We start from the raw sequence: 11,726 nt of genomic DNA, 5'->3' as shown, positions 1-11,726 counted from the left end.
CCCCAGCCAGCTTCCTCTTTTTCCAGCAGTCCTAGCTGAGATGCAAGACGTTTGAGTGAAGAAGCCATCTTATATGTATGTCCAGCTCTGTCTGATCTGATTTTCAGATGTCTCTAGCCCTAGCTGTCATCTGACTGCAGTTACATGTGAAAACTCAAGGTAGAGTCACTCAGCTGAGCCCAGTCAACTTACAGAACTGTCAGATAATAATAAATTCTTGTTTTAAGCCATTAAGTTTTGCTGTGGTTTCTTATACAGAAGTAGGTAACCAGAAAATGCATAATGGTGTGCAACAAAACACACTAAAAATTATATATATATAATGTTATAAATATTATATATAATTTTAAAATATAAATGTTATCACATTTGACACATTAGTCTACACCTAGGAGTGAACTAGATGTACTGGCTCACATAGGCTCACTAGAGACAATTGTGCATATCTCTTCGTGACTTCACATTTAGTGATATCACATTGGTACTTGAAAGTAGCCATGGTTAGTATATTTACACCACAGAAATTGGCAGATGCTGTAAACCAGGGCTCCCCTCCATCCAGAAAACCATCTGTTAAACATGTACTAGCACACCATTGACTATATCTTCCTTTTTTCACTTTATATTATCATTTTTGAATGCCTGCTTATTTGGTTATTTAGAAGTACCATAATTTATTTAGACATCCCTATTATTGACCTATTATTTCTTTAGGCTATATTTCTTAAAATAGAATTTCTGGATCAAATGGTATACACTGTAAAATTTTTCATAAGTATTACAAGATTGTATACCAGAAAGATTATACCAGTTTCTATTTCACTCCCAACAGTGAGGGTGTTTTCTCATACTCTGCCCAGCTCTTATTTTTATATTTGGAATTTTAATACTTAAAAAATTCTATTTTTTATTAAAATTTTTGTATAGATAATAAGTCATATGATTCAAAACTCAAAAGCTATAAAAGTATGTGGAAAAATGTGTCCTCTCACATTACCTGTGTTTCTCAACTTTCCAGTACCGTTCCCAAAGGTGACTTAAATGTTACAAAGAATTTATATATATATCCTTTTAGAGATGCTTATGCTTATGCATATACAAGCAAGTATATTCCTTTTCTCATTCTTTTTTACTCAAATGATTGTTACTGTATACACTTCTCTTTTTTGTCATTTAACAATTAATTTGGGAGATCAATACCTCAAGAGAAAAGGCTTTCTCATTTTTTTATGACATAATATGCTATTGACTGAATAAACCATATTGTTTCTAATATTGCAAACAATTTTTGTACATACATCATTTTACATATGTGTGCATATATCTGTAGTGTAAATTTTTTAAAGAATTTTTTGATCAAAGGGTATAATTTTTTGTTGAGATATAATTGGCATATAACATTATAGTAGTTTCAAAAAGGGCATAAGTTTGAGAAATATTGACAAATTGTCTTTTACAGAGGTATGAATTTACATTCTCATCTGCAATATACAAGTATACTTCTCTACACATTTGCTAATACAGTGTGCTGTCAGATTTTTGGATTTTATCTGGTAGGCTGAAAAATAGAACCATCATGTAATTGTAATCTTTTTTAAGCTATGCGTGAGGTTGAGCTCATATTTGTATTTAATTTTCTATAAACTATCCATATCTTGCCTATTTTTGTTTAGGTGGTAGGCTTTTATTTATGTGTAGGAGTTCTTTATTAATAAGATTAGCCCCTTTATCTGCCATTAATGTTTGCAACAATTTTATGCCTTTTAATTGTCATTTTGCTATTGTTATGGAAGTTATGGCCATGCAGAAATGTTGGAGTTTTATTTATGTATTCAGATTTATCTATATTTACTTTTATGGCTTCTGAATTATGTGTCAAACCTAGAAAGTCATTCTCTGCCCTGAGAGTGTGAAAACTTTAACTTGAACTTTATGATTTCTTTTTTGTTTTGTTTTGTTTTTACATTTGAATTTTTGATCTACTAGGAATTCATCTTCATATGAGATATAGTATGCAACCACTAGGTTTATATTTTTTTCTGGTTTTTATTTTATTCTTGGTAGTATGAATTGAAAGAGGAAATATTAATATCACATGGAAAGAAACTTGACCAAAGAAATCTAAAATATACAGTAAATGCATTTTTCCCTTTTCTGTTCACTTTGGATGCTAAACTTACAAGTGTCATGATTTGAAAAGAAAGTTTATGCTCTTATTTATTTCTAGGATGAGGGAAAGATAACGTTTTTGTTTTCTTATGTGACTCTCTTTGAAAATGAGCAATATGAAGTTCCTGAAAAGTAAAATTTTTCCTTTTGAAAGGGGGAACATTTTCTAGATGGTTATACAGAATCCAGTTATTGAATAATTCATCTTTTCCTGAATGGTTTGAAATATCACATATATTAAGTACTAAAACTTTGTCCATGCCCCGATATTACACATTTTTATTATAGCTTAATGATATATTTCTCTTCTCTTTTAGCGTTTTCCTGTGTAGTCTTGCTTGTTTGTTTTTTATTCAAACTTTAAAATCATCTTAATTCCCAGATAGCTCTGTTTGCATTTTTATTGGAATTACATTAAATTTAATGACTGAATCAAGGAGAGTTCGCATTTTTATGATGGTGATTCATCCTAGCCAAGAACATGTTTTATAAGGGGAGTGCGTTTTAAAGCTTCGTCACTCATTTTTCTTATTAAATTTATTCCTAGGTGTTTTATACCTTTTGGTATTATGGGTGTATTAGTTTGCTAGGGCTGCCAAAACAAGATACCACGAACTGGGTGGCTTAAACAACAGCAATTTATTTCTTCACAGTTATGGAGGTTGGAAGTCCAAGATCAAGGTGCCAGCAGGGTTGGTTTCCTCTGAGGCTTCTGTTCTTGGCATCTGGACAGCCACTCTCTCACTGTTTTCTCACAGTCTTTTTTCTGTGTGTGCATCCCTGCTGTCTTTGTCCCCTTATAAGGACACCAATTAGGTTGGTTTAGGATTCCCCCTTCCCGTCCTGCCTTTATGACTTCGTTTTACCTTAATTACTCTTTTAAGGCTCTATTTACAAATAAGTCATATATCGAGGTACTAGGAATTAGGGCTTCAACATGAATTTTAGGGGGATACAGTTCAGCCCATAACAATGGCAAATGAAGAATTTACTTTCTTTTACTTACAAATTGTTATTTATATATCTGAAAGTGATTTCTGTATTTTATTTTGTACCTAACAACCTTGCTATGATTTATGATAGTTTTTACTTTATTCTCTTATAAAGTTATATTATTTATAAATAATAATTTTTCTTTACAGTTAAAACTTTTTTTTTGTCTAATTACAATCAGAACTGTTGAAACAATTAAGAGTGGTGGTAGATCGTCTTCTTGTATTCCCAACTTTAATGAGAATATTTAGTAGCCTCTGGTGTTCCCATTAAGCATGATTTATTTTTATCTGTCTAGAATTTATTTATTTTTATTGTGTGAGGTGGTACCTAAATTATTTTGTTTCCAAGTGGATTGCCAACCATCCAAACATCATTTATTAATCTATCTTTTCCTCATTTGTGTAAAATACTTTTTTATATACTTAACTTTTCATGTTTTATGAAAAATCCTATTGATATTTACAGATTATATCAAGTGAATAGGATTATTCTGGGGGATAATTAAATTGACATCTTTAAAATGTTGAGTCTTTGTATATAGAAACGGAATATTTCTTTACTTCAGTTTTTCTTTGTGTCTTTCAATAGAGTTTTGTCATTTTCTTTTTCTTACTAGGTTTATTCCTAGGTGTCTTATAGTTTTTGTTGATATTATAAATTAAATTGTTTTTGTTATGTTTCTTATCTGGTTATTGATTGTGTATAGGAAAAATTTGATTCTTATATATTTATTTTGTCCAGCTTAGTTGCTAAACCCTTTGATTGTTTCTATTTGTTTTTTCAGTTGATTCTCTTGACTTTTCTGAATAGTCTTATTGTCTCTTTGTTCCTAGTACTTACACTGTTTTTTAAAGTTTTACTTCTGGCAGGGTATCTCATTGAATTGACTGGAACTTCCGGAATGGTAGCTGTATTCTTTATAGCTCCAGAGGATGGAAGGACAAATGAGCAGAATAGCTAGAGCTATTTGAACATGGAAGAGGCAACCTTGTATTTTATTTATTAGTACTGCCATACTAATTGTATTCTTATAGAACAACTAACTTGAAAGTCAATTCATTCATTAGGTAAATAGTAAGACTTGATGACTTCTAAGTCTAAATGATTAGCTGAGAGTATAAAGAGAGAGAGAATAGAAGTGTGACTTGAAGACCTTCAGTCTAGAGAATAGTGGTGGAGAAAAGGGCAAAAGAGCAGAAGTAGGAAGTCAGCAACAAAATGTAATGCCTGATTAGTAAAATAATCATGACTCTGCAGTATTACAGAAGCCAGAGGAGAGAAAAGGTTTGTAAAGTACAAGATGGTCATCAATACCTGATGCTACATAGAAGTGTAAAAAAAACAAGCCACGTATTTGTTAATGAGGTTATTTATGATCTGCTTTAGTGTCTCTTTATCTGCTTCTTCTTAATTGTAGTTTTAACTATTCTGTGATTCTTTAATTTGAATTTTTATCTATATTATTAGCTTGGCAGGAATACAAACCAAGCCTTATTTACTTCTGTTGTATAAGTCTCATGGGATTTTGAACAATCTTATTCTTAGAGGAGTAGGTGATCCATAATATTTATTGGTAAATTTTTATGTAAATTTTAGAGGAATCCCTCCTTAATTTCAGGTTATGATTGTAATTTAAGTTTCCATGTTTTACACTTACCAGACCAACTATAATCATGTGCCAATTATAGATAAGGCAGAATAAGAAAAAAATTTTAGTTAATCAAAAAAGTCAAGATAAACTAATTTGAGAATAGAAATGCAAAATAATAACTGGAGAAAAACATGGGCCTACTGGACACCAGGTCTGAAGTGGCTGGAGGTAACTGGGCATTCAATTTCAATGGGGTATTGGGAAGTAAAAATGTCACATGGAAATCAGGAGACCAGAATTAGGCTCACTGATTAAAAGTTGAATTTGGGAATGGGGCTTCCCTGCTCCTAAAGGAAGTTTATATAAGAGGTACTACCAAGTGTTCCCTGAAGCTACACTTAAAATATAAAAATACTTCTATAGAGAGGTGGGAGGGCATAAATACAGCCTTAAGACCAATACTCAAGCCAAACTTAAGTGATTCAGTACCTGAATCTATAGTAGCCAATAATGTCTGGAGTCCTCAGTCCTATTTTTTGACTAGGTTATGATGGGCACTGGTGAAGACAAATGAAAAATCATGAGACGGAGGGAGAGAGAGAAAGAGGAGGATAGGAAAAGAGAGGGAGGATTCTCACTCAAGATCTGCAAACAACAATTCCAAAGCACAACTAAAAAAAGAAGAAAACTAAACCAAGAAACATATCCAACAAAATCAACAATCAAAAGATGGATTCACTCCCATATGAAATGAAAGTAGTAAAATAATTTTTAAAGACATATTTAAAATAAGTGTGTTTAGGATTCTCCAAAAGATAAATAATAAAACTCTTTTAAAAAATATGAAATTGTGATAAACCAGCAGAAATGAAATAAGAACAGACAAGTATATGAATGAATTAGACATCTTAGAAATGAAATTATAGAAATTGTTATATAATATGAATTCTAAAGTAAATATGGTTGAAGAAGGAATTAGTGACCTAGAATGCAGAATATAGAACATAAAATACTGAAAATTATGTAATTATGCAGTTAAGAGACATAAAAAATAGATCGAGGGACTTCAATATATATATATCTGACAGGAGTTATAGAACAAGAGGCCATAAGAATGACTAAGAAGCAATAACGAAAGAGCTAATGTCTGAGAATTTTCCAGGATTGAAAACTTAAGTCCTCAGATTAAAAGTATACTAAACAGAAAAATAAAAATAAATCACAACAAGAAACATTCATTGCAACTATAAAACAAAAGGATAAAGAGAAACTTAAAAGCTACCACAGAGAAGAAATAAATCTCTAAAAGTTTATCGACTAGACAGGCTTCTCAAAAGTAACAATAGAAGGTAGATGACAATGAACTAATATCTCTAAAATGCTGAGAGATGATAACTATACCCATCTAAACTACCATTTAAGGCAAAAACTAAAATAATTTATCTTTGATATACCTCTGTAAGAATTTTTGCAGGGCATTCGTTAGCAAGAAGAAAAGGAAACCCAAAGGTAGGAGAGGGATGCATTTTTGGAAAAGTTAATTAACAATGAGAATAAAAATAATTATTTTTGTAAAGATTATTCTTAATCTCTGGAAAATAATAACAAGGAATATAGGTAGCTAAAGTGTCCTAGGAGCATTGTCTTGTTCAAGTGCTGAATAAGTTTAACTAATTTTTTTCTAATAAAATCAAGTATAGTTGACCCTTAAACAATACAGGGTCAGACCCTTGAACAAAACAAGTTGGAACTGTGTGGGTCCACTTATACTTGATTTTTTTCATTAAATAGTCTAAACATATTTTCTTATGATTTTCTTAATGATATTTTCTTTTTTTCTAGCTGACTTTATTGTAAGAGTACAGTATATAATACATATAACATACAAAATATGTGTTAATTGACAGTTTATATTATTGGTAAGGTATCCAGTCAACAGTAGGCTATTAGTAGTTAAGTTTTTAGGGAGTCAAAATTATGTGAGTTTTTGACTGGGCAGGTGTCTGGCATGCCTAATCCCGATGTTGTTCAAGGGTCAACTATATAAGTATATATTTTAAGTGTATGTATGTATGTATTGAGCACCTACTATGTGCCAGAAACTGGTCTATCTCTGGAGATAAAATAGTGCAAGGAAAAAGCCTCTTCATGGACTTTACCTTTTCATGGTAGTAAACTATATACTGCTTAAAAGAAGCAGTATAACCCAGACAGACTTGAAAGCAAATACATTGTTAAATAGGAAAAGATACCCTGGAAAAATGTGCTGGTGTGATGAAGTGAAAAGCTGATGTTTATTAATGTCAGGTAAAATACAGTTTAAGGTGAAGAGCATTAATAAAGTAAAATGAAAAGCTAGAGCATTACTGAATTTACATAACACCTCATAGAGGCTTGAAAATGAAAACTGATAGGATTAGAAAAAAACTGATGAGTTCACAGTTATGTGAGGCCATACTCTATTAAAACGTGTACGGAAACAACAAATTAGTCAAGAATATAGGAAAGATTTGAACAGCACAACTAATGAAGTTGATCTAATACATGTAGAAAATTTTGTACCCAACGAATAGCGAATATATGTTGTTTTTGAGCACACAAGGAATACTTACAAAAATTGTATCCTAAATCACAAAAGAAGTCTCCAAAATTTAAGGTTACCAGAATCTATAGGCCACATTCCCTGACCTCAATAATTAAACTTGAAACCAGCAATAAAAAGTTTTTGAAACGCTCATCTGACTAGAAGCTAGAAAATGCACTTATAAATAACTCAGAGGTTAAAGAGGAAGCCTGGAAAGAGCCAGCAGAGTAAAGATGAAGTAGGTAGAGGGAGGGCATATTAAAGATAACAACAGAAATTAATAAAATGTGAAGAAAAGATTAATACTTTTCTAATTTTATATCGTGATGACCAGTGATAGGACTAGCAAAATTGGCCAAGAAGAATACAGGTATTACTTGAGCCTCTCTATTTCTATTCATGATTTATTTCGACAATAATCTTTATCTTTAAAAGATATCCAATGTGAGCTAATAAGAAAAATATAGGACCCAAATATAGATTATAAATTTATTGTCAAATTTTCAAGAGTGTGTCTTTTCCATATACCTAGAAAATTATAGAACTGTATAAGTGAAAACATCAAATTTGTAGAATTATTTTACTATTATTTTATTAAGTGATATTATAATGGCCTTTAATAGAAAGTTCTTTTTATATACTCAACATATTTTTCTTTCCCACCTTGTAGGTCACTCACATGAGTCGTCCAGATCTGATTCTCTTTCTGATGAAATACCTGATGGCTCTCATAGTTGGTATTCCCTCCATTTTTTGGGTTGGAAGCAAAAAGACATGCTTTGAATGGGCCAGTTTTTTTCATGGTCGTAGGAAAAAAGAGTAAGTTGAAGTAAATTATCACAATGTTTACAAACTTCACATTCACATAATTTTTTTTTTGCATTGCTTACATTAAAATGATTTGGATTTGGAGGAAGTATTCTAACAAAATTGTAACCTCAGCTGCCGTCAGTCGAGATTGTCACAATAACATATTATTTAAAAGCTAAAAAGTTTTTCTGAGAAAATAGCCAAGTAGAATTGGGCTTAAGATCTGTGCCTTATAAATTCAGAATATTTGACAGAAGGCCAGTATTTATTTTTTTAAATCCAAATTATAATTCTTTAAAATTAAAAAAAACAAATTAATGCTTTCGTATATATTCTTTTATCCTCTTAATATTCCTGTGAGGGTTGGTACGTGTTAGCATCTCTGTGTTACAAATTGAGAAAACTGAGAAACAGAAAAGTTAAGTGCCTTGGCCAAAGTCATACAGGTATTAGATTAGACTTCCAATTCCATTTATTCATTGTTCTTCATAAATGATTTAAAGAGATAGTATACCATAAATGATTTAAAGAGATAGTATGTTATTCCATTCTGATGCAGCACACATTAATGCCAAAATAGAAAAATGATATCAGTAGATAAAATGGAATATGTTTAAGAAAGTATTTTAATTCATAGTTTGCCACGCTGCATATTAGAGTATCATGGTAAGTAGATACCTAATATCCTCTTAGAAATATCTTCTTAGGACATTAGTCTCCATAAAAAAAAGTTATTAAGAAAGATCAAAGGAGAATACATTTAAAATACTTGGCACAATGCATGTACTCAACAAATATTAGTCTTCCTTCAGCCCTTTCATTCTAGCACTAAAAACAACAGTGCTTTTGTAATTTGAAAACAGAATATATGTACTTACTGTATGATCTAATCTTTACATATTGGAGTTTTTTTTTCATGAAATTGTTTATCTTATTTTAACTTTAACTCTGATTCTCATAGTCACATAAACTGAGACACTGATTTTTGCAAATATTTAATTTTTTTATTAATTTAATTACTGCTTTGTCCATCTGTTTTAACACTTTCATAGCAGTTAAAAATGTTTGCTCTTGACAATAATTTATCATCTTAATTTTTTTCTCTTAAGCCTTTAATATGTCTGGGAATTAATCATATGTTTTCATAATTTTTTATATGTTTCATTCTTATGACCACTCATGTTTATTCCAGCACTAGACAACTTCTTCTGCCATAAAATCATGTTGCAGCCTTAAAACAACTGCTCTTACAAGTTAAAAAACGTTTTATCTATGCCACAGTGAGGCCTTCGCTACTTCCATAAACCATGCAATAAAACAATTTTTCTACTTTATAGTAAGTACATATATTCATATATTTCAGTGTCCTTGAGAATCAAAATTCTTTAGCCGAAAGGGACTTTTTAGAAATCATGAAATTGTATCCATTTTATAAATGAAGAAAATAAAGGAAAATAAATAACAACTTGCTTAAAATCACATATTTACTGATAGAATTGGAGCTAAAATCCTAATTTTTCTTATTCTAACCTAGTCTTCTTTCCATCATACCACTTTAGAGGATAGATTGATACAGATTTTTGTTATGTTCTTTCCTCTGTCAACAATATTACCTTATATCTATCCTAAAGACTTATGTAGAGAGCAATGAAATTCAAGAATAACATCAGTGTATCACAAAAGTATTGTTTGTTAGTTTATAGGAATGTTAATCTGTATCTTAAACGCAGTGTTTTGTTGTCTAGGATAGTGAATGAGAGCCGACAGGTACTCCAAGAACCTGATTTTGCTCAGTCCCTCCTGAGGGATCCAAATACTCCTATTATAAGAAAATCAAGAGGAACTTCTACTCAAGGAACATCCACACATGCTTCTTCAACTCAGCTGGCTATGGTGGATGATCAGAGAAGCAAAGCAGGGAGTGTCCATAGCAAAGTGAGCAGCTACCATGGCAGCCTCCACAGGTCCCGTGATGGCAGGTGAGTTTTATTGGTAGTTTAGTTTCTTTCATATGCTGCATTAGAGTTACACGATTTAAGAATCTTTCATAATCTTTGTTTTTAATAAAAGTCTATTAAGAAAGGTAGTGTAGTCACTGTTAGTGTTGTATTTAAAAACATGGGATTTGGAATGAAACCCCTCAGTTTCGTCATCTATAAAATGGAAATAGTAATAATATCTGCCCTTTTCGGAATATTGTAAAAAATAAACGAGATGTGTTTAATTGCTTCAACAGTGCCCATCTCAGTAAATACCTAATATTAGCTTCTATTATTATTATGTGAACAATTAAAGTAAAATATGAATATGGTGGTGTAGTTGGCCCTCTGTATTCGTGAATTTTGCATCTATAGATTCAGCCAACTACAGATCAAAAATATTGGGGAAAAAAATGTTACTTTGTTGCTGACACATACGATGTAGTTAGGCCTATGATGGATGTGTCTGTACTGAAGATGTACAGACTTTTTTTCTCATCATTATTCCCTAAACAGTATAGTATAACAACTATTTACATAGTATTTGCATTGTATTAGATATTTATAAGTAATCTAGAGATGATTTAAAGAGTACAGGAAGATGCGTATAGGTTATCTGCAAATACCACACCATTTTATATAAGTGACTTAAGCATCCTCAGATTTTAGTATCCATCCTCAAGGATCCTAGAACTAATCCCTCATGGATACTGAGGGAAGACAGGATAGTCCAGAGGTTGGCAAACTTTTTCTATAAAGAGCCACATAGTAAATATTTTACTCTTTGTGAGTCATATGGCCTCTGCTGCAACCATTCATTTATGCCGTTATAACATGAAAGCAGCCATAGACAATATGTAATCAAAATGGGAATGGCTTTGTTCCAATAAAACTTTATTTACAAAATAGGAAGGATATGGGGGTCAGAGAAATTTTCATAGGAATACTGTTTGAGAGAAGGCTGGATGTGTTTCCTTGTTAAATTTGATAATGAAGACACAATATTCAAAATTTCTTAGGAGCTTTGCAATAATTCAGTTGAGAGATGGTGAAAGTTAACAGGAAACTACTGGCAGTGGGAAGAGAGGAAGAGCTGATCTGAAAAATATTTAGAAAGAAGAAATGAAAAGATGGGAATTAGTGATGGATTAATAGCAGCAAGAGAGAAGACTATCAACGTTTTATTTTTTTACGATTTCTAGTTTGGGAAATCTTTCTTATGCCTAAAATGGAAAGCATTCTTTGTTCACTTTAAAACATGTTTCTACAACTATCTGGTATCTTTTTAACATTATCTCAGGCTTTCTTTCAGTCTTCTCTGTCCTAGTGTAGGATATGATTCCTATACTTACTTTCTTTTTAGATCTTCTGGTTTTTCCTCTCAACCTGATGTCTTTTGCCAGAGTCAGCTACTCTGTTTTAAAAAGCAGCTGTCCTTCATTGACTATGATATATTTTTATCTTTTCTCCATTTCTTTTTCCTTTTCTTGCCAGATTTTTGAAGTGAATATTTTGAATATTTTCTTTCTACCTATTTCATTCTTCATTTCTTATATATCTATTCTTTTACTGCTACTTACCTACGTAAACTGTGTAT

General features: G+C 31.4%; 1 protein-coding gene across 2 annotated transcripts in view; it reads left to right on the top strand.

The window, feature by feature from the left end:
• FZD3 (frizzled class receptor 3) overlaps positions 1–11,726 on the top strand; it is a 63,614-nt gene that overhangs the window by 39,540 nt on the left and 12,348 nt on the right. For both annotated transcript variants that reach the window (XM_006906242.3, XM_015585146.2), the window contains 2 exons: positions 8,011–8,159; positions 9,896–10,129. In XM_006906242.3, coding sequence (XP_006906304.1) covers positions 8,011–8,159; positions 9,896–10,129 — 383 coding nt within the window. The remainder of the gene's footprint in view (positions 1–8,010; positions 8,160–9,895; positions 10,130–11,726) is intronic.

This window comes from Pteropus alecto, unplaced genomic scaffold (assembly GCF_000325575.1).
Source record: "Pteropus alecto unplaced genomic scaffold, ASM32557v1 scaffold50, whole genome shotgun sequence".
Taxonomy (NCBI): Eukaryota; Metazoa; Chordata; class Mammalia; order Chiroptera; family Pteropodidae; genus Pteropus; species Pteropus alecto.
Note: the sequence above shows the minus strand (reverse complement) of the source record. Positions and strands in the feature narration are given on the sequence as shown.